General features: G+C 48.3%; 1 protein-coding gene across 1 annotated transcript in view; it reads left to right on the top strand.

Moving 5' to 3' along the window:
• Positions 1-24,482, top strand: part of LOC146205416 (uncharacterized) — a 56,945-nt gene that overhangs the window by 25,145 nt on the left and 7,318 nt on the right. Inside the window, exons 8-12 of the mRNA XM_084607195.1 lie at positions 1,030-1,120; positions 6,588-6,711; positions 13,737-13,980; positions 16,909-17,023; positions 24,023-24,190. Of these exons, the coding sequence (XP_084463321.1) occupies positions 1,030-1,120; positions 6,588-6,711; positions 13,737-13,980; positions 16,909-17,023; positions 24,023-24,190 (742 nt within the window). The remainder of the gene's footprint in view (positions 1-1,029; positions 1,121-6,587; positions 6,712-13,736; positions 13,981-16,908; positions 17,024-24,022; positions 24,191-24,482) is intronic.

Genomic DNA, 24,482 nt, shown 5'->3' with positions numbered 1-24,482 from the left:
ATGTTACTATAAAGGCGCCTCTACCGCACGTGTAGCTTACAACGTGCGTGTTTGACACTCTGTGACCGGCAGTAGCGAAACTTTTACGTGTATTGGCGCCTGGCATAAGCAACGACCCACTGGTCGGTCTTCCTGCAGAAGAACAGCTCCGAGTCTATCTTGGCTGGTGTCCGTGTGTAAAACGGTTGGGGAAGACTAATGGGTCAAAGTAAAGGAGGCTCGAGGAGGGCAAGATTGATGTCGACGAATGCTCGTTGTTGGGCCGGGATCCAATTCCACACAGCATTCTTCAAAAGGGAGATATCAAATCGATGCCATCATGAGCAAAACTCTCAGCAGAACAATCTGAGAGCATTCAAAAAGGGTATGGGAAGCAACTGTTCGAAGTGTCTATCAATAAGCAGTTCGATATGACTGGGTGCGCAACGCAGCGGGGACAGGTGCGAGATAGATGACGTACAGCTAGAAGCAATATGAAAGGGAACACGGGAGCGCGTGGCCTCCGCGCTTTGCAAAGCGCTGCTATCAACATACGACGAGAATGGGTGGCACCAAGGGTTATGCTCTGCAAGAGCAGCCGGCCAGGCTCACTTTGAATGCGTCTTTACCACTGATTCTCATCACCTGTCGGTGACAGCGTATTTGAAAGCGCGGAGGCCATCCCGCGTTCCCTTTCATTTTGCTTCTAGCTGTACAGCCCCGCCCAGTTCTAGCTATAACAAGGTCCCTGCTTTCAAACTGTCAATGCGACCAACCCAGCCAGCTAAGTAGCAGCCCATGTGAAGCAGCACGTCCGGCTCCCTCTGTGCTTGCTTGGAAAGCAGTGACCGTGTTACAGCTAGAAGTGGATGACACTGTACATGCACTGCTTCCAACTTCTATGTTCTAAACATTGTATGCACCGAGTGTGTTGTCGTCTGCCTCGCTTTTGCCCTCGTTGCGATGCCGGCATGGTGCTCATCAGATCGTGCATGCACGCCGCAGTCGTGTAACATAGCAACAGCCACGTGAACTTCCTTCTCTTCGAAGATTACTAAGACGAGCGGACTCCAGTTCAGCCCTGACCATGGAGTGCTGAAGCCGGCCGAGAAGGTGCCGCTGAAGTTTAAACTGCGTCCAAGTGAGTCAACGTCAAGCCTTGTACGTGCTCGCCCTACGATGCGACATTACCAGCTGCCTACCAAACAGAGATGTCTCTTTCGCAAACGCGAGCACACGGGCATACATATGATGGCCCATTTAGTCGCAGCCTGGCGGAACTCCAGTGTTGCAGAGGTCAATCACGATTCAGCTCACAGCTGTACTCATGTAAGCCTCCGGGCTGATCCTGGTAAATGGACCGATAAGTAAGCCTTATTAACGGATTCATGGCGCATTTCGCAGGAAGGAGTGGCTTAGTTCTGCGAGGCTTAATGTCCTAAAGCGGCTCAGGCTATAGCGACGCCGTGGTATAGGGCTCCGGTTAATTTCGACCACCTGGGGTTCTTTAACGTGATCAGCGTTTCGCCTCCATTTAAACGCGGCCACCGCGGCCGAATTAGAACACGATTTCTCTCTTGGCTCAGTTTAGTCGAGAAGTTTGTAGAAAAGTTATTGATGATTGATCCTTAGAACTTGTAGCTAATCATGTATTAGATTCAAATGTGCATGTTAGTAAATGCAATTAAATGGGTCATTCCAAGCCAACTCACCCAGACTTTGCTCTCGACCGCTGTCGAATCATCTCTAAAACGTCACGGTTAATTGCGCTCTGACAAACATTATTCCAGCTTGTTTTAGTCGAATGAAAATATTTGTTGCCGTGGCCGTCACCATAGTTTGCAAACGGTAGCAAAATCTAGTGTAAAAAATTTTAAATCAAAATGCGTAAAAAATCAATGTATTAGTTATGCGTAAAATATGTTAGACGGGAATATTAAACTACTTTACGCATGATTGAATTTCTTTCATATAAATAAAAGTGCTTTTATACGAGTAAATACTAATTTTAAATGAATTTGTTTTATTTTTGTCGCATATAAAGCATTAAAAAAGCTCAAAACTACTGGATTCTGAAAGAAAGCATAAATCTCTCTCTCTCTCTCTCTCACACACACACACACACACACACACACACACACACACACACACACACACACACACACACACACACACACACACACACACACACACACACACACACACACACACACACACACACACACACACACACACACACACACACACACACACACACACACACACACACACACACACACACACACACACACACACACACACACACACACACACACACACACACACACACACACACACACACACACACACACACACACACACACACACACACACACACACACACACACACACACACACACACACACACACACACACACACACACACACACACACACACACACACACACACACACACACACACACACACACACACACACACACACACACACACACACACACACACACACACACACACACACACACACACACACACACACACACACACACACACACACACACACACACACACACACACACACACACACACACACACACACACACACACACACACACACACACACACACACACACACACACACACACACACACACACACACACACACACACACACACACACACACACACACACACACACACACACACACACACACACACACACACACACACACACACACACACACACACACACACACACACACACACACACACACACACACACACACACACACACACACACACACACACACACACACACACACACACACACACACACACACACACACACACACACACACACACACACACACACACACACACACACACACACACACACACACACACACACACACACACACACACACACACACACACACACACACACACACACACACACACACACACACACACACACACACACACACACACACACACACACACACACACACACACACACACACACACACACACACACACACACACACACACACACACACACACACACACACACACACACACACACACACACACACACACACACACACACACACACACACACACACACACACACACACACACACACACACACACACACACACACACACACACACACACACACACACACACACACACACACACACACACACACACACACACACACACACACACACACACACACACACACACACACACACACACACACACACACACACACACACACACACACACACACACACACACACACACACACACACACACACACACACACACACACACACACACACACACACACACACACACACACACACACACACACACACACACACACACACACACACACACACACACACACACACACACACACACACACACACACACACACACACACACACACACACACACACACACACACACACACACACACACACGCTAGTAGTAGGCATAGAGAGGAAAGTACACGTTGTACAGCACCATACATTGCATTTAATTAAGGAAGCTTGATCGAAGTACTTCAGCGAGAAAATAATTATTCTTGTATATTTCTTTTATTTTTACCTACCCTTTTCTTTCTCCCTATCACTCACCTCTTATTTCCTCTACCTTCTCCTCGCTATCCCTTTATTTCCGCCGCCCCAGTTCAGGTGCTTCAGATATAAGATAGCAGATACCGGGGCTGGCAAACATCTTTTCTTTCCTTTTGTACATACAATAAATAACCGCTACAACAACAAGATGAGCACCCAGGCCCTACTCCATGTGTCTACTCTTCAGTTCGGTGCACGCTGGAGCCGGCTGCAAACGTGAGCATAATATGCGCTGCACGGTGTTCCAAATGGATGCTCAGTCTGTTCTTCGCGTGCTGAAAGTTCGACTGGTGTGCTCATCCGCATTTCGACACTTGACACTCTTGGTTCCCGAGTACGACGTAGGTCCAGCATGGTGCTGCATACAGTTGCGATAGGTGAAGGCGTCATGTAACGGAACTCCCGGAACTCCTGGCAGCGTCCAAACACAGTGCACCACGGTCGTACTGCTGCTTATGTGTACGTTTGCAGCCGGCTCAGGCGTGCACTGCAGTGAAGGGCACGCACGGAGCAACGTCGTGAGAAGGCGCGGGCGCACAACTTGCAAAATTATCTTTTCACCTAAGGCAAAACGCGTTCCGATTAAACTTCCTTAGATAAACGCCGTTTAATGGCACTCTGCATAACAACACATTACCCATTCTTACTAAGATCATATCGGTATGCAACTGGCGGCAGAATATGAGCAGAAAGAAAAAAAAAGGAAAAAGAAGTTTAGATTTTGATTGCCTGACTCTAGCTCACATTTACTGAGACCTGAAAGATTTTATCTGTTTCTTTACTTCCTGGAAAATTTGGAAAACTAGTTGGAATGACTACCATGAGAACACAACTTCTGAAAAAAAAAAGAAAAAAAAAACAGATCAAAATTATTTAGTTTCGCACTTTTTTTTTTTTTTCGTGTGCTATATGCAAGTAAATATTAAACACATACTTCTACGCATGAAAGCCTTTTATGGATATTCATATTTTTTATGTTTTGTGTCTTGTGTGCACTTAAAATCAGAATTGCCCCGCCGTGGTGGCGCAGTGGTTACGGCGCTCGACTGCTATTCCCAAGGATGCGGGGTCGAATTCCGGCCTCGGCGGCCACTTTTCGATGGCGACGAAAAACAAGGTGCCCGTGTGTTGTGCGATGGCAGTACACATTAAAGAACCCCGGGTGGTCGAAATTTCCGGAGTCCTCCACTACGGCGTCTCTCATAGCCTGAGTCGCTTTGGGACGTTAAACCCCATGAACCAAACCAAACCTGAAGTCACAGTTGTACATAAAATGTTTTGTTTCACAATATTTTTTGTTAGACTAGGTTTTGCTATCTTCACTGATATTAATCTGTACTTGCAAGCATTTGCAAACTTGAAATGGCTCGAGGGTACTGAGAAAAGGATTCCGTATAAGCTTGGGTAATGCTTGTCATATGAATGCAATAAATCATTTTTTTTTTTTTAAGGAATCGCAGATGGTCGAGTGCGTAATCGGGGTCAGTTGAAGTGAAATGACACAGAATTATGCCGAACAGCAACGCATATTAAAGGTGCTCAAAAAAAAGTAGAGCTGAACTGATTTGGCCGAGGGGAATTACGGTGAGGTATAGAGCGTCACCGTGGAATGGCAGAATAAAATTCCTTTAACAAATAAATCTAACAAACTATAAGAAAGCGCTGATTCTGTGAAGAGAATAAGCGCAACCCTCCCAGACTAGTATGAGCCGCAGTGCTCGCACTGTGCAAAGATGCACCTATGCCACATGGCATGGACCTGCCAATTGGCAAGGAAATGAAACGGAGAGAAGAACCGACGATTGGAAGGTGAGAGGAAGTGCTGTCCACCTTAGACACAAAGTTTCAGCACGAGCTGACGTAACGGGCTGCAAGATATAACGGACTCCCGAAATAAGGAAACAGCTTGCAAATTTTAAAACGAATAAAAATATTTTCACCATCAACAGCACCACTATTGTATCTTAGTTTAGCTTGACAGTATCATCGGCGGCCCTGAGCAGTTTTCAGCCACTTAGGATTTTTTGGTTGTGGCTCAATCGTCACTCAGATGGTTGCGAAATTATATATAGAAACATTAAACTGATTAAAACCAGTCATAGTCAGTAACGATAAGCCTCATAGGAAGACCTAAATATGCTACTTTTCATCGCTTTTCTTTTCAGTAATTTAGATGCAGACTGCAGCATTGAGTGTCCTCCTGAGGAATGCAGCGACAGCCATAAAAGACAATTAGTCCGTTTACCTAGAATACCTCTTTTATATGTCATTGGATTTTATCCAAAATCTTGACCTTTTCCTCACTAGTCTCTGGAATGAGGTAAGATGTATCGAAGGAAGATTCTTCGAAAAAACATTCCATGTATTCCAAGTCGCTTAATGCCCATCTCTGTTGCTTAGTCACAGACCAATGTTGGACATCGGCTACGATATATGCACCCGGAAATAGTCACCGAGTTGTTAATACGCAGCTCGTGAGTCTCCGAGCGAGCACTATATATCCCGTATGGAAACATTTTAGTTTAAAGGTCGGCACATATGCGCGTTCATTCCAGCGATGAGCTGAGCAGCCGCGGCCTCTATGTGAATTTTGTTTCCTGTAAATATTTAAACTGCATGATTTGGCTCTGTGCGAGTTGCACATATATCGCACGGTTAGACGTACAGCTGTGTGTGTGAGATGGAAGGGGGGGGGAGGTGCTAATGCATTGCCCATTTTCTCACTTAATGCTGCCAGGGCGCAAAATACGCGCAACTTGCCGCCAAGTTGTCAGGTATAATATCGTGAAATTTGAAGCGCTTCAAAGTTGTTGGCGACACTCGCTGTTATAAACACGGGATTTTTTTCTTTCTTTTTGCTCGCTCTCGAAAGCGTACGAACGCTGGCTCAGCTCAGCGCAGACGTGGTTCATGACAGGAGAACTGTGGAGCACGAGCATGCCTTGAAGACTCTATGCGACGATGCAGGCACGAAGCGGCCAGAGATGACCGAGATCGACATCCTGGCTATGCGCGTCAACCCGACCACCAGCAGTCGCATGATCGAGGACAAGTGGCGCACGGTGCCCGCCAACAAGGTGTCGCGCGTCCGGTGAGCGGCTCGACGTACTGTCCCCCCCCCCCCCCCCCCCCCCCCTAGTGGAAATCGTAACGTCAATTGCACAAGCAGTCCAACGAGCAATACAAGACGGCCAAGTTGGAAGTGTTTACTGGGTCACAAAAAGTTTTGCTCCCAGTAAAGATGATGGTTGGTGCAAACGGCGCGTGCGCGACGTCGCGCACTAATTAATTGCTCGTACGGCGGAGAACAAGAGACGAGCTCTAAATTTGGCATATGCCCGCGTACAACGTTGCGGATTCCATACAAAAAAAGGTTCTGTATGCCCATATTAAGGCAAAAGTGTCAAACAAGCGGCACAAGCAACAGATACGTTAGTAAGGTGACAAGGGACTTTGTGACATCCAATTAGCAGCTGCCGTCATCTTGAATGTGAGCCCGGCAATGTCGAAGCCTTGCAAGGCAAAAATAGTGTGTTTGCAAGGCTTGTGAGAGCCACGTATTTCCTACACAGTGATAAAGCTTTTACGCGCCTTTGGTGGTAATTTCTAGGTACAGTCATGGACAATATTTTGCGAGACGCCGGAGCCCCGTTTCAAAGCTGCCTCTGGGCCACTAGGCGGCGTGGTGCGCGCGTCGAAGTTGCGCGGGCCGATGACTAGGCGCATGCCCGTCCTATATGCGTCCGCTGGCCTTTCTCCTCGCTCGTTTTGTTTGAAGCGCTGCTTATTCCGCACTTGGGCACGGCTGGCGCTGTTTACTGCTCGCGCCGCTCGAGCTATGCGGCCGTCGTGCTCGGCGTGCAGCCAGTCGAAAGCGATAACAGCGCTCGTGCACGGGGCCCGCCACCTTTATACCGAATCATTTAGATCTGTTTCTTTTTTTCTTTCAATAATAACATAACTTCTGGCATGCGATAAAGGTCTCGTTTCTGCAAACTGCCCACTGCGATGAAAACATCTCGATAAAGACACTCGGTCCTTATGCTTCAACTGCGAGCGTTAGCGTGCATCGCAACTCATTCATAGTTATTGTGCCGACCAAAAGCGTAAAAGAGAGAAATAATCCTTAAGCAACAAGTTTATTGTCATAAAACAAAAAAATAAAAATAAAACAATGCAGACATCACTGGCAAACGAAAAATTCCTAATACTTGGTGAAACCGCCATCAGCAGCGATGACGCTTGCCAACCGGCGTGGCATCGATTCGTAAAGGGAACGAACCACATCTGTGTCCGCACGAAGCCTTTCCCATTCACCTCTGATCACTTCCCAGAGTGTGTCTGCGTTGGCATTCCCAATGTGAGACCTCATCAGGTGAGCTTTCAATAGGCCCCACACATTTTCAATGGGACTCATGTCGGCTCCCTTCGGAGGCCATGGCAGCTGCCGCACGCCACGAGCGTCGAGAATAGCGCTCACTTTTCGAGACGTGTGTACAGGACTCCTATCTTGTTGAAAAAGGTAGAATCCATCTGGGAATGGTCCGTCAAGGACATATGGCGTTAACACACTCACAATGATGTCGACGTAGGCGTCCGAGGTGAAGGATCCATCGACTCTCACCAGAGGCCCCAGTCCATTTCTTGACATGGCGCCCCATACAGCCACGGAACAGCGACCACTGGAGAACACATTTTGCACGTATGGCGGGTCGTATCTATATAGGAGAAGAAAATCAGTACAAAGTTATAATTTGGGTCTTATGCATCAGGTTGAGCGCGAGTGAAAACTAACTTTTCCGTGTAAAAAGGTTTGATTAGCAACTGTGAATCGTTTCTAAATAGTTAGTACTTGAACCACGCTACTAAATGACAAGAGTTGTTTCGGAAGAGCAATTACTTTAGAGTAAATTGCGGCATCGGCACTAAGAAGCGTTTGCTAATGGACTCTCTTCGGAAGGGCGCTTCTATCAACATCGTGCACCTCCGAGATATTGCATGCTGAGGAGGAGTATTCGGCATTGTTTACGACGTATATTTTATTTGGGAACACGAAGACAGCAGTTTGCCGCTATATCCTACTTTATTCGTATTCTTCATATAAAATATTCAGGATTTACTTAGACGCAAAAAAAAGGATATCCATACCTGCAATTCACTGGCCTCCAAACTCGGCACTTCTGGTCCCAGCGGGTGGAAAAAGAAGACTCGTCCGAGAATATAACTTCGGACCAGTCGTCCACAGTCCACCCTTTCAGAGAGTTGGCGAACTCGAGCCGTTCCTTGCGCTGTTTAGTTGTCAGATGCGGCTTCTGGGCAGCCATGCACGATCGGAGACCAATTTCTTTGAGCCGCCGCCTGATAGTTTTAGCAGATATATTCAGTGCAAGTTCCTTGCGGATTTCTTCTGCAGTCATGAAGGGGTCGGCCACCGATGCCGCTATGATCAGGAGGTCATCTTCTTCTGTTGAAGCTCTCGGTCGACCTGGGCGCTTGGAATCTGCCAGGCTGCCTCCATTGCGGAAAACGCGAATGGTTCGGGCTACTGCAGATTTGGAACGACCGGTACGGCGAGCAATTTCTCGCTGGGGAACACCTTCCACGAAGAGACATGCAATCAGTCTCCTGTCGTCGATCGGCACTCTTGGAGGCATTTTGCAACTGGCAGGATTTGCGATGAAATTATATAGGTTTTCCTGGATATCGCTAACCAATCATAAATCAAGTAACGTCGATGGCTGAGCAGAAAATATAGGCGTTATGTGGGAAGAGTGCTTGCGCTATCTCGCCTCTCTACGATCAGACGATGCAAGCATGTGCTCATCAGCCTTATCACGTCAGAGTGACTTTTAAACAACTATAGTTCGAAAATTACGGTATTACATCACATAAAATGACATTTTACGGCCTTACGTCCCCGACGTGATAAGGCTGATGAGCACATGCTTGCATCATCTGGTCGTAGAAAGGTAATGGAGGCAGCCTGGCAGATTCCAAGCGCCCAGGTCGACCGAGAGCTTCAACAGAAGAAGATGACCTCCTGATCATAGCGGCATCGGTGGCCGACCCCTTCATGACTGCAGAAGAAATCCGCAAGGAACTTGCACTGAATATATCTGCTAAAACTATCAGGCGGCGGCTCAAAGAAATTGGTCTCCGATCGTGCATGGCTGCCCAGAAGCCGCATCTGACAACTAAACAGCGCAAGGAACGGCTCGAGTTCGCCAACTCTCTGAAAGGGTGGACTGTGGACGACTGGTCCGAAGTTATATTCTCGGACGAGTCTTCTTTTTCCACCCGCTGGGACCAGAAGTGCCGAGTTTGGAGGCCAGTGAATTGCAGGTATGGATATCCTTTTTTTTGCGTCTAAGTAAATCCTGAATATTTTATATGAAGAATACGAATAAAGTAGGATATAGCGGCAAACTGCTGTCTTCGTGTTCCCAAATGAAATATACGTCGTAAACAATGCCGAATACTCCTCCTCAGCATGCAATATCTCGGAGGTGCACGATGTTGATAGAAGCGCCCTTCCGAAGAGAGTCCATTAGCAAACGCTTCTTAGTGCCGATGCCGCAATTTACTCTAAAGTAATTGCTCTTCCGAAACAACTCTTGTCATTTAGTAGCGTGGTTCAAGTACTAACTATTTAGAAACGATTCACAGTTGCTAATCAAACCTTTTTACACGGAAAAGTTAGTTTTCACTCGCGCTCAACCTGATGCATAAGACCCAAATTATAACTTTGTACTGATTTTCTTCTCCTATATAGATACGACCCGCCATACGTGCAAAATGTGTTCTCCAGTGGTCGCTGTTCCGTGGCTGTATGGGGCGCCATGTCAAGAAATGGACTGGGGCCTCTGGTGAGAGTCGATGGATCCTTCACCTCGGACGCCTACGTCGACATCATTGAGAGTGTGTTAACGCCATATGTCCTTGACGGACCATTCCCAGATGGATTCTACCTTTTTCAACAAGATAGGAGTCCTGTACACACGTCTCGAAAAGTGAGCGCTATTCTCGACGCTCGTGGCGTGCGGCAGCTGCCATGGCCTCCGAAGGGAGCCGACATGAGTCCCATTGAAAATGTGTGGGGCCTATTGAAAGCTCACCTGATGAGGTCTCACATTGGGAATGCCAACGCAGACACACTCTGGGAAGTGATCAGAGGTGAATGGGAAAGGCTTCGTGCGGACACAGATGTGGTTCGTTCCCTTTACGAATCGATGCCACGCCGGTTGGCAAGCGTCATCGCTGCTGATGGCGGTTTCACCAAGTATTAGGAATTTTTCGTTTGCCAGTGATGTCTGCATTGTTTTATTTTTATTTTTTGTTTTATGACAATAAACTTGTTGCTTAAGGATTATTTCTCTCTTTTACGCTTTTGGTCGGCACAATAACTATGAATGAGTTGCGATGCACGCTAACGCTCGCAGTTGAAGCATAAGGACCGAGTGTCTTTATCGAGATGTTTTCATCGCAGTGGGCAGTTTGTAGAAACGAGACCTTTATCGCATGCCAGAAGTTATGTTATTATTGAAAGAAAAAAAGAAACAGATCTAAATGATTCGGTATAAAGGTGGCGGGCCCCGTGCACGAGCGCTGTTATCGCTTTCGACTGGCTGCACGCCGAGCACGACGGCCGCATAGCTCGAGCGGCGCGAGCAGTAAACAGCGCCAGCCGCGCCCAAGTGCGGAATAAGCAGCGCTTCAAACAAAACGAGCGAGGAGAAAGGCCAGCGGACGCATATAGGGAACCAAAGCTGGAGTTTGCTCCGCGACGCCAGCGCTCGGTTTCCAGCGGAGCGGAGAGGAACTACAAAACCTACGCGCATCCGCGCCCGCGCTGCGCGTGGCTGTCTGCGGAGTCTGCGCAGCCCGCTCGCTCGGGAGCGCGTGCTACGTTCAGCCGCGCGTGCACGCGGAGCGGGAGAAGGAGAGTGAGGACGAGGGGGGTTGGTGGCGCGTTCTCGCGCGCAAAGCCGGCGCTCTTTGCCAGTGGGATTTCTTAATTTTGCTTTTTTCTGTGCCCCGGCTGACATAGAGGCAGGCTGGAGGCATGTTTTTTATCGGTGCTTTTGAAAGCAAGAAATTATGATTAATTGATCGCCGGACATTGTTTTCGAAGAGCGCTTGTTGGCAGGCTCAGACATACATAAAAAAAATGAACGCGAATTCGCTGCTTGAAGGCGGGAAGCAAACGACAGGTATCTTGAAGGACTTGAGGCGGCACCTCTTGATGCCTCTGTCCATGTTCACAGAATGAAGGGCCCAACCTTCGAGTGCTCCTTCCTTTCCCTTTGTGACTGGTCACTTGAAAGGGGCCTATTCAGCTCTTTGGGGACAAACGTTTTAGGCAGTGATGCCGGCGCCGTGGGGCCTGTTTTCGGCGCGTTTAGGATGCGTTCCCTACAAAGGCACAAAGCATGCCGCCTTACCCTTTGGTTCCTGCCGACACCGGCCAGGGGAAGTTCACTGCTGCGGCGCTGCCATCCGAAATCAATGACCTAGCTACCGTTAACGATGAGGGGTTTCTTAACGACCTGGGTCATTTCCCAGAAGCCGAGGCATGCCATTTTTGCTGCAGTTTCCTCTCCACGAGACCAACAGCGAGGAAATGTCTGACGACTTTCCATGCAGACGGGGACATCTCTCCACGGAAATCTTTGTCTTCTTAATTCCACTGTTACGCTGCGCAATTCCTAGTTCAGTTATCTCCTATAGCGAACGCGCAGTTTTGAGCTCCCGAAGCAGGATCCCGTATGAGGATAGGATGATTGACGTAAAGTGATCGCATTAATGACGAATATCTGTTTCTTGAGGCTGACCCGGTTCCACGATGGCTGCTTCAGCACCGCCAGTTAGAGAAGTACGACACACGAACGGTACGAGATATCCCCCCCCCCCCCAAAAAAAAAAAAAAGAAAAAAAGAAAGGCCCACAACCATCCCGTTACCGTTTCCACACAAGCTTCGCGAAAAAAGTGCGCCGTCATTATTTTCCTTCTAGTTCTTTTCTTTCTTTCTTCTTCCCCCCTCATTGTTAGAGCGCGACGGTGGCCACAATGCGGCCGGAGGAGGAGAGAAACAACCGAGCGCGCGCGCGCAAACACGTGCTAGAAAGCAGGGCGGAGCAGACGACAACATGCTTTTCTATGCGGCGGCTAGCAGACGACGCGGCCGGGCTGCGCGTAGATTTTGACGGGGTCTCCATGGAGGGCGCTGACGCACAGAGCGGCGCAGCGCCCCCTGGCCCAGGTTTTCTCCCCTATAGGACGGGCATGCGCCTAGTCATCGGCCCGCGCAACCTCGACGCGCGCACCACGCCGCCTAGTGGCCCAGAGGCAGCTTTGAAACGGGGCTCCGGCGTCTCGCAAAATATTGTCCATGACTGTACATCTAACAACAAGCTGCTTTGCAAAAGTTCTGTCAGTCTCCTCTCCCGACATTTTCTCTTAGGCCAGTTGAACCATTCTGTTGACCAAGTGTGCATTTTCTGCACTGTGCTTAACACAGCACTCCTTGTACACAGCTAGTGTATGTTTGCTTAATTTGTTCAGCTCCTTAGCATGGTTTATCCTCTTGGACGCAACACTGTTCTGAATGCATAAATGCATTCTAGGGTTCCCACACAAGAATTTCGCCCACATCTACATCCGCCATTCCGCGCATCACTGTTACCTCCGCATGCCAGAGAGCTCAGCTCGATCTTACGCCGGCACGGTCCAAGCTATTTGGGTGGCAGTAAAGATCACCCGAGTCTATATGTGCGCACTCGAGTACGTGACCTCGTATAGGTGGAGAATGGTTTATGCTCCGGGTGAGTTTGAGACAATCGGAATATGAAACTATTGTAGTGGACGGCATATAGCCAAAACAAGATACACAATTAAGTGCCTGTAGGAATTCGGTAGTAATGCATTTCTGCAGCAGTTCACACGGCGTTTCAAGCGTGTATCCTCGTTTCTGATTTTCTTTTTTTTTTTGCTCGCTCCTTGCCTCTAGCGTATTTAACGGATATGGTCCTCATCCTATGGTTCCGACTTGTCATACTCCCTACGTGCCTCGTTTGGGCAAACACAGAAATAATGCAGTCTCGTGCCCGTGCATGCAGGCACACAGTGCAGCTGAGGCCACCCGAAAATACGAAGCGTCGGTTGTCCTTGCCACCCTCCCCGGTGCGTCGCACTGTGCCCTACGGGTGGGCTCCTCGATATGTGAGTTCGGAGGAGGACAACAGACGCCCCAGCCGATTGGGCTCTGCGGCGGTCGGGCGACCGGAGAGCACGCGCCCGCCACCTCGGGTGTCGTCGTCGCACGATTATGTCGACCCTGTTGTCGTGGCGCCCAGACAGAAGGTGAGGGTCAGAAAACTCAGCACTTCCAAAAGTATGTTTTGAATGGATGCTGGTCGAAAGTGACACTGTACCCTTTCGTGAGCTACACCGTAGCATAAGAGGAAAGCACTCAGAAGAACCTCGCGCATGCAAACAGCACCCCCCCCCCCAAACAAAAGAACAAAAAAAAAAAAAACAGCGTGTAGCTAGAGCAGCACATGGACAGCATATTACTGCGCCAAGACAGCACGGCGCAGAATTTCACTGCGGGAAAACGGCGTAACTATATACGCGCTTGTATGAAATTCGCAAAAAAAAAAAAAAAAAAAAAAGGAAAAGAAAGGTAATGTGCAGCTGTTTTCAGGTTTCGCAAACTATAGCGGGTGCCGCTGAAAATTCAACATGGCCGCCTTAGAAGTCATCAAGCAGCCGCTCTATCCTTGTGTTGCGCTGGCTGACGCTGCAGTAAAATGCCCCTGCAAGGTATTGGCCATTTTGCTTTAGCATGCATTACGCCCTACATTAGTGCAACTGTAATGAGACGGCTGCTAGCTACCGTGTTAGGGGCGAGGAAGCTCTAAACCAAATGGCTCCTTTGCAAGCCTCTTAAAGTCAGCTTGTCTGCACAGAGGAAACCCCCCGTCAGTGTGATAAAACGAACTGCAGTATTTAATCGTGGGTAGCTTGCATGGGTATATACAGGAATCAGATGCAGCGCAGGGGCGTGAGTAGTTTGTGGTTCCGGAATAATGTCCCGCCTTCTGTTATGCCTGCTTCCGGGCTGCGACGTGACGACACACAGGGTATCCGCATCGCAGATACGAAGAAAACGCACCACGCATTCCGGTCGGTCTGGTGGGCAAACCATGCGCGCGCAGGGCGGCTCTAATCGGGGGATGAAAGGCAGCGTGAAAACTGTGCACACACGCGTGGGCAGCTGACAGGGATTCCGAGAAAATTGCTTATTATGCTCCGGTAATCGCAGTCGCGAATGTCCCGAAGTGCACCTACACGCAAGTGCGCGTACATAGACCGAGCTTAACTGCCAGTGGTCACGCGTTCGGCAGTCAATAATCGCGGTCTTGCAGCAATGAATATGTGTAGGGCGATTTTCAGCTCCTCCCATTTCCCTTGCAGAACTACCAGTGGACAGCGATTCTGATTGATATAAACCCTGAAAAGCTCTATCGGAAATGTACAGGAAAAGCCCTATTGAAAAACCTTATCGGAAATAGAATATAGGTAATCTCTTAAGAGAAATGCTTTATGCAGTATTCTCCGCAGTATTTTCATGAGAAACAAAGAAGCTACGAGACGAAATAGAACGTCTAACTACTGCTCCCTCGATGCCACAGTGCTAGTTACGGGTGCCTGCTTCCTGGGTACCTCCGTCTCAGCAAATTGCTACATAAAGGCCGACTACTTCGTTAAGCATAGGACACACAAATGGGAGGAAGGTAGGAGGAAGGCGCTATGAATTAATTATCGTTTACCATAAGTCAACTAGCCTGGAAGCAAATGCTGCCAAAATTGCTGCACATACTCCAAATTTGTGGGAATCCGAAACTATAGGCTGCAAGCATTTGCATATATTGAATTGCGCTACAAAGAAATTTAGTTTTCATTATTTAATGAAGAACTGTACGATCAAGCGATCGCTGCTGAAAAATGTTTAAAATTTACGCCGCTCCGAATCGCTGAAAGAAATCATCGAGGTTGAAATGCTCACGCCAAACCTTCGTAGCCTTGACCGAAGGCTCTTGCATTGTGACGTTGCTTATATCTGGAATCAAAAACAGCGTGAAAAAGCAAGAACAACGAAGTAATACTGAAAAGATAGGATACAAGGAGAGCCAACAGCCACTGACGCCAAGGAAAGCATGGTCTTTTTTTTTTTTTCTGTGTTGATCAGTGTGAAGTAACAGTGTAATCACGGATGTAAAAGATTAAGAAAAATAATAGGGACACTTAAGCTCTGCTTTGAGGGCATTACGTAGTGGCTTGTGGCCATTTGGGGTGCTTCCGAATTGAGAAATCGACGTAGACGCGCAGTTTGCACTCACAGCTCCGCTTTTAAACTTGGAACGCACAGACGTTGTCTGTCTTGACAACGACGTATCAGGTACGATTAGTTTCGGTGGCTGCGGCATGCCAACGCCAATTTTTCTTACATGTCTTTCTCTCAGTTCTGGAGTACGACGACGGCGTAGCGTTTTCAATGAAGCAAGCTGTATACGCTATCATGTAAAACAACCGGACACAGCTGTCACTACATAATCTCCTGCAGGTACGGAACTTTGGTATGTGAAGCGGCGATCGATAGTCGCATGATAAACCATTGTGCACTGTGCGTGACGACATCTCCAGACACCTTAGAAAGATATACGCTGGGCTTTCACGACAGTATGGTACACAGATGCAATGCATCCACAGCAGTTACGTCGGGACTTTCGTAGTCTGCTTATTACATAAAATTGCTGCAAGAAGGCAAACATCGCAAAGCATGCTGCTATTTTTCGTGCAGCACGGATTCAACGTCGTTGGGCACCCGATCTCCTCGGGAACATTTTTCAGCCTTTCGTGGCGCGGCACACACTCAGTGATCTATGATTCGTTCCTTAGGGTGTTCGATAACTTGTTAGTTTTGCATTGTGCTGTTCTGTCCCCGCGCTGTTTTTACCACTTTAACAACACTTTAACAGCTACTCCATTTATTATTATTATTATTATTATTATTATTATTATTATTATTATTATTATTATTATTATTATTATTATTATTATTATTATTATTATTATTATCTTCACAAGAATGGCTGGCCGAGTACCGACTGCGTACTGCAGGTGTGCGCCGTGTATCACGCAGTCGCACTGGCGTCTTAACGAAAGCCTGAATCCAGAGTGAAATTGAGAATGTGTCCATTCTCCTCCGCCCGCTCACCGTCGCAGTTGGGCAGCAGTGCCTGCAACAAGATCCTTCCCTTGGCCGTGGTCGTGCTGGCGCTGGCCGTGATCTGCCTCATCTTGCAAGTGCGCAACCTCTGGGCCCGCGTGGACAACATCGGCGAGAGATTCGGCGAGAGCTTCTGCGAGAGGCACTTCTGCATTTGGTTCTACTGCCGCTGAGGCGAAGCCCTTCGCCAAAGTCAGCGTGCGATGCCCAGTGCACGGGGGCCGCCAAGCAGTGTGGCTGTCTCATCCGGGCCCAGGTCACCGAGCAGTCGCTCTTTCCAACACAATGGACCTCAGCGAGAATCGTCAGAGGCTCTGCTTGCGCGCATAAATACACGTCCCCACGCCTCACCAGTGCTCGAGTTTCTCACTAACGGTCTGCGCAAGCGATCATTGAGATTCTGGCCTCCGGGCTTCCTAACAGTTGGCTGTGTGTAATGTGCGGGCGGTCTGCAGGGAATAGGCCTCGCCTGTTCCCCCTTGCGCAACGAGCGAGCGCGTATTGTCGCTCTCTCCTTAGGCTGCCCCTTGCCAAAATGTGGATACGGCGGAAGGCCGTAAATAACGCAAAGCCTCGTGGCATCCTTGGACAGGCTGGCCGTCGATAAATGATGGGTTTAAGCTCGCCGTATGACGTGCCATGACTTATCTTGTTTTCGTGACCCCCGGAGGAAGCTTGCGTGCTGACGCGAAATCATGCATCAGTCGAGTACGGGTGGAAAGAGGAACGTTCTTATATTGCCATCGTCGCATATATGCCTTGAACCGGACTAAAAGCGCATCGTGTTTAACTTAGGTCACATAGACAATTCCGCGTCGTTGTCCGTATATGCTGGTCTAAACCGTTGGCAGTTTTCAAGCAAGTGATCTCCTCGCTCCTGAGGCTAGGTTTTCTTTTTTTTCAAACTGGTCAGTGCGTTCTCATGCGTCACGATAAGGTACAATCTCGCCCCAAGTGGCTCTTTCATATCAGTACCCGGGCCCCATGCTTCTCCCTAGAAGTAGCATTGTGCAGCCTAGGTCCCGGGGCCTTGCTTGATTCAACTCCTGCCTTCCATCATTAAAAAAAAATAAATAAATAAATAAAAGACGAATCTTCTGCACTGCAAGCTGCTCTGAAGTACACGAGTACGTGACCTACACGAATAGGTCGAGGTTTTAGTATGGTTGTGAAATCATTAAAATAACAAAAGCGTCTCGACCTATGTCACGTAAGTATAATTCGCTACAATACGAAGCGCTTTACACCTTCTGATGCATTTAGTAACTATGACTATAGCATCACCACGACGTTTCCTTAACTGAAGTCGCTAGATCTCTCGGAGAAAAATTCAGCTTCTGCGACTACGCCGCGTCGAGACACCGTTAGAAGGTCCTCTCCAAATGTGCCGCTGACATGTAGGGCACCCGCGTTAACCACCTCTAGTTCCGAAGAAGTCGCACGCTGCGGCCAGTGATCCTGGGCGAGCGCTGTCCGTGCCGCAGCGGTAAGGCGCAGTCCTTCGGTCGCCCCCGACCTTGGAGGAGTTGGGCTGCTCGCGGGGGGAAGGAACGTGATTCGCAATTCCAACCGATAATCCCGCACGTTGCGAAAGCGTGCGTGCGACGCGAGTTGGGCATGAATGCCGCCTTGCAAACAACCGCCGGACCGCGCGCCGTTAGATCATCGTTGGCCCAACGCTCGAGCCGGTTCTGCCAGAATGGATAAAACGAGCCGCACGCAGCGACAAGATGGCTTCGGCGCACGCCTCCGAAGACTCTCGACAAAGGTGGGCTTCCTGTCGACTCGGAGAGAAAGACTGTCGCGGCACTGCAGGAGGTGATGTGCGAAACCCTGGGGCAGTAGGCGCACCCTGCTATCGCCGCGATGGCTCAGTAACTCGAAGAAACGCGCTAATCGGGTCCGGAAGTGCGCGGCCTGCATTTCAATTCAGGTAGTGGCGAAGAAAAAGCGGAGAGCCGGAGCTGTACCGGTCCTGTTATTAAATTTCTGCCCTGTCGGTTACGACCGTCGCAACTACGTGGAGAGTTTTCTTTACTATAGAAGAGGTATAAATATGTTGTGCTGCATTCTGGGGGACCCCTTGGTGAGGGCTTCGAGTAGAACTTTAATGCAGCCGCGCAGTCTGCGTGTTCGAAACTTCCATGGCTTGAAAAAGCGGGCGGGACCCCAGATTTGCGTGATACGCTGAATGCTGTAGGCCCACAAACGTTTTCAAAAATTGAAACAAAACGCGAGCTTTTGCCCTTGCATACGGTTTCACCAAAAACAACTAGACGCCTGCGTTGAGCACTTTGAATAAGCAGCGTGAGTTCACGAAATTTACGTGAAAAAAAAAAAAAAAAGTCACTAAATGCATAACTCAGCCTTATATGCGTATGCAAACGGCGGTAACCGCAACTTGTGCAAAAAAAAAAAAAAGCATCGCAGCTTTATGTCACTGCTTGCAGTCGAGGAAGTGAGCTACATATAGGCAAAATCTCTCTTTTTTTTTTTTTTTTTTTTTGTGCAGCAGGAATTCTCATTAGAGTTCTCGCTGCAGTTTTCTTCACAATGACATGGCAGATTTTTTTCTTAGTGCGATATTTTTTGTGTTTCTGAAGGATGCTAAATTCGCCTGGAACAATTTGTTTTTCAAGCGAATTTAGCATCCTTCAGTCACAAATTGTGAGTTTTTATGCCACTTAGCGGACGCAGTAATAATTATTCCTCAAAACAGTGAGCATGGTAGCACGTCCTCCGCCCCATTCATGCAGACTTCGACTCAAGTAATTTTATTATTGCCTCCTGAATTTCTGGAGTCATGTGTTTCTGTAGCACAGATGATGATTCCACAATTTATCGGATGTTTATCTGACAAGTATTTCAATGCTACAGGTTCTAACTCTAACCCCTTTTGCGAAGTTTTGTACTGGCATGTAAAAAATGCACTGCTCATTTGGAAATATAATGAACCGGCTTTTTTAAGTGTGGATGTGTTATTTTTGCATAAAGATTGTTTATTTATTATTTTATTATTTATTTATTAGTACCTCAAAGGTCCCATTCAAGGAGTATTACCCGAGAGAGTGGGTTTAGGCACACACGAAACTTTCTATGTATAGTTTGAAGGATGATGGGTCGTCATGAAATACGACGGTGTCGGGCAAGTCATTCCAGTTTTTTGCGGTGCGAACAAAAAATGGTGGCAGATGCGCAGAAGTCCGGGCAGGGGGAGGATAGATGGCCTTATCGTGACTTGTAGTGGAGGTGCGATAGGCAGGGCTGATAATACACTTGAGCAGGGGATGATAATAAATCTTGCGAAAAAGACACAGCCTTGCGAAGTTACGACGGATTGTTAAGTTTGTAAGGGTTGCTAAGGGAATTTAAACGATTGGCGCGCCTGAAAAGGTTAAGGCTAAAAGTATAGAGCGGCCGAATTGTAACGCTGCTAAAGTACGTTTGCTGGGGTAAGGTAATGGTAACTTACCGAATTCGTGGTCCATAAATATGCGCTGACCGTTTTCGTACATGACTATGTGCCTCCCATGCTCAAATGACACTTCTTATGAAGAGAGTTTCGACTTTGTAAGTCTTAAAGTAGCTATCGGAATCGCAGCGGATCCTGAACTATATTTTTCAGTCCTGATCGATCTTTATACAAAGACCTTGCGGAGGCCACTGTGCAAAAGGAAGGGGCAATAAGGAAAGAGTACCACATCGAATCAATAAGCCCACTGTGTTGATACCGCAGCTTCTTAAGCAATACTGGACAACTAGAAATTGTTGGAGGCATATCATATGTGCGAGGTACAAACCATGAGAGGGTTGCAAGATGACAAGGCGTGTACATAGGAGCCGTGCCAGCGGCATTAGCAGCCTCGATTTAAATGCTCTCTTCACAAGCGTACCAATTCGTCTATTATATTTTTTGTTTTAGTTTTAAAATCAGAACCGGGAGAGGGCGGGAAGGAGGCCGTTCTAAAAATGAACCTGGATAACGGTTTCCCGTTAAAGCTCAGCCTAACACAACAACGAAAATGTATCATAACCTTTGGCCGTTTCTGGTACGCAGAGTAGAGAAATGTAAAAAAAAAAAAATGAAAAAGAAAAGGTGACTGATGCATTCATGGAGAAAAACGATGTAGTGTGTAAAAAAAAAAAAATATGAGGGAATTTGATTTGGTTTGCGATTGTCCAAAACAAATAAAACAGCGCGCGTTCAATCAGGCACATTAAATCCATTGCAAACTTCCAAACCGCACGCTGCTACACACGTATAGATATGATTTAGGAGCTGGAACATTCAGGATATCTAGCAGGCAAGAGGGAGGGGATTTGTTTTGGGACTGAGTGATCTATTCAACACGCACTTCGAACCTCCGGCAGCTGGCACTTTCATTTGACCCTTGAAAGGCCCGCATATGCGGAGGTTTAGGTCGGCAAATGTAAAAGTTTAGAATTTTACGCGAAGCGTGTACAGCTCGCCCAGCCGAAAAGCCGTCGCCATAACCCAAATTGAGAAAAACGGTGTCGGAGAAAATACGCGCGTGATTTTGCATCCGAAACTGTGACGCAACTGCACTCTGTGAAGCGTTCAGGTTGGTGTCACATCATTTCGCTCCTATTCAGCATCCGCCTTTTAGTCGAGTTGGAAGCTAACTTGCGATAGGAATTCGAATCAACGGCCTATTCACCTTTGACAGATGCAGGTGTCCACTGAAAAGTAAGAACCCCGCCGGGGTGGAGCAGTGGTTACGGCGCTCGACCACTGTTCCCAAGGACGCGGGATCGAATCCTGGCCTCGGCGGCCGCTTTTCGATGGAGGCGAAAAGTAAGGCGCCCGTGAGCTGTGCGATGTCAGTGCACGTTAAAGAACCCCAGGTGGTCGAAATTTCCGGAGTCCTCCACTACGGCGTCTCTCATAGCCGGATTTGCTTTGGGACCTTAAACCCCACAAACCACCACCACTGAAAAGTAAGATACAGTACCTTCCCTTCCCCTAAAAAGAACTCAAAATATATAAAAATATTTGCGGAATGAAAAAGATGTGTTAAAGGCATTTCGCGTCTACTCTTAACGCAAAACTTGAGTTTCCTCCATTTTTCTTTTTTAATGTTTTTGCGTGGGGGGAGGGTGGGGAAGGGGGGAGGAAATACCAGTGAGGTTATAGCATGCAGTCTGTTGGCGTACGCGAGACATTATACAAGGTTGGAGAGACCGCTGTCGCCTAATGTTCGACATACAGTGTTACAGTGGAGCCAACCAGTATTTTCTATGTCAAGAAAAGCAACGAGGAAAGCAGATCAATAAACGCCTCGGTTTTTACGCGTCAGCATAGACAGCTACGTTCCGTCGAAAAAGTAGCCGCCGCAGTCGTACTCTATAGTTTTGAGGAAAAACGTGTCGGGAAAATTACGCACATCATTTCGTATCACATATATCTGTGACGCAACTGTTCTCTGCGCAGCTTTCAATGCGGTATCATATGTCGCTTCCCAATTAACCCCGATCTGCTATAGTCAAGTTGAAGGAGAAAGGTATTCGAACCAACGACATGCGTGCCTCCAATTTTATGCCGTTCACTGTAAGCGTAAGTGTCCACCGAGAAGATGTGAGAAATACTGCACCTTCCTCCCCCCCCCTCCCGAAGAAAGGAGCCAGCTAAAGACGTTTAACACTTTGCTGAACTTCGTGCCAGTCTCTCAATGCCCAAAATTAAAGGCGCGCGTTTACTTTTAACAAGCGAAGCCTAACATAATTGAATGCCGTTTCTTGCTGCCATTTTCGTGAAATACCTGGCAGCTTTACCAGTTGCACTGAGGGCGTGTCCTCGGTCTCTCTTCTTTTCGAAGCCCACATGGCCGAGCCTGAGACATGCGGGCCTTTCCGCTCGGGCGTCCGTCAAAGAACCGGTGTTCTGCTGTCAGCGTCTTCCCAGTATAAAAAGGGAGCGGTGCCCTCTGCAGAACGCGCAGTTGCGACAGATTCACTCGCGGTGAAGTGACTCAGGCGAGCTCTGCTCTTGCGCCACAAGAACCTGAGCGGGTGACGAAAGTATTCGCCTACAGCATCAGCTACAAGCGTTTTGCGTGAGGAGCTCAATCCGATAAGAGGGCGGACGTCGGACGAGTACCAGCAGTGGGAGGCAAGAACCTGAAGGTGATGACTTGCTCGACTCGCGCACACGCGAGCTTAGGTGCTAGGGCGATGTCGGTACCATGTCGATACCATGTCGGTACTTCAGAGTGCTCTGGCATTTTGACGTCGTTAGCCTCCTCTTTTCAAGGTCTATTCTTGTGGAGAGCGCTGAAGGCTGCAGTGAGAACGAACAGCGCATCTTGCCGGTGCAAGGAGACGGTTTATCTGTTTATTTTGTTACATCGCTGTGAATGAAAGTTTGATCATTATTTTATTTTTCTTGTCCTGCTTGACTCAGGAAAGTGAAGGTCGTGTTGCAAGCCCTTGATTCCAAGCGGAACGTTTAATCATACGTAGTTATGGTTGAAAGGCTTGATAATTAAAAATAAAAAGTGAAGAAAACTGTCACATTGCCGCTGCATCTTTTTTACAGGAAGCTGCTAGGAATTAAACAGGCCTATTCCATCACTAGTCGGTTTTGAATAATTAATAGTAGCGCGTTTGTTATACGTGCTTCGTGCCTTTCCCTGCCCTCATCTTTCTCGAAACACGTACGGTGGATATCCCGTTTCTAGGTAATCTACAACACCGTGTGTCCCAACTGCTTTTAAACTCAACAGGCTCAAACCAGGATGAGCCATGCACCTCAGTTCGTGCAGTGCCGGACACTGACTCAGCGAGCGTACACGGAGGTCCCTGCACGCTATCGCACGACGCGCCGTCCATTCCGCCAGTAACGGGGCACAGTGCTTATATCCTTCCCTCTCATCCCGCACGCCAGTCGAGAGGTCGTACGGGCACCGCTACCGGGGCCGAGGCGTGCACCTCGCAGACTACAAATGAGTCGTGGAAGACCGAACCTGTCGCCGCCGATGCGCGAGCGACCGCGCCGATTAGGACGACGCACACGTCCACCGCACGGTCCGCGTCCTGTTCTTGTGGCCGCGCGTACGCTCATAAAACGTGCGCGCACCCCGTGCACCTGAGCTGACCGCGGGCGCCCGTTGCCGCAGTGCTTGCAGATGCTCTTCCACGCCGCACTCCTGGCTGCCCTGGTGGCGCTTCCCTGCTCCTGGGGCAAGGTGTTCGACAAGTGCGAGCTGGCACGGGAGCTGTACTACGTGCACGGCTTCCCCGAGGACCAGATACCGCAGTGTGAGCATTACCTTTCTGAACGCCCACCGTGTGCATTGCGGAGGCGCTTCCGGGCTGCGTTTGGCTTTTGTCGCAGTGATCAGCGCCGATTGCAAATAAGGCACGAGCGAGCTCCTGTGGCCGTGTATCCTTAACGAGAGTGATTGGTAAATTTTGGACGCAGGTTGTCTTCGTCGGATTCGTTATTGACTGCAATAGACAAGCTTCGTGAAACTGCAACTGCTGCTAGGGCAAAAGATTGCACGACACTATATAAAAGTACCAATGACAACCGCGCTGCGCTGCGATCTTT

The sequence above is a fragment of the Amblyomma maculatum genome, chromosome 1, assembly GCF_055883805.1.
Source record: "Amblyomma maculatum isolate TAMU_Amacu chromosome 1, ASM5588380v1, whole genome shotgun sequence".
NCBI lineage: Eukaryota > Metazoa > Arthropoda > Arachnida > Ixodida > Ixodidae > Amblyomma > Amblyomma maculatum.
Note: the sequence above shows the minus strand (reverse complement) of the source record. Positions and strands in the feature narration are given on the sequence as shown.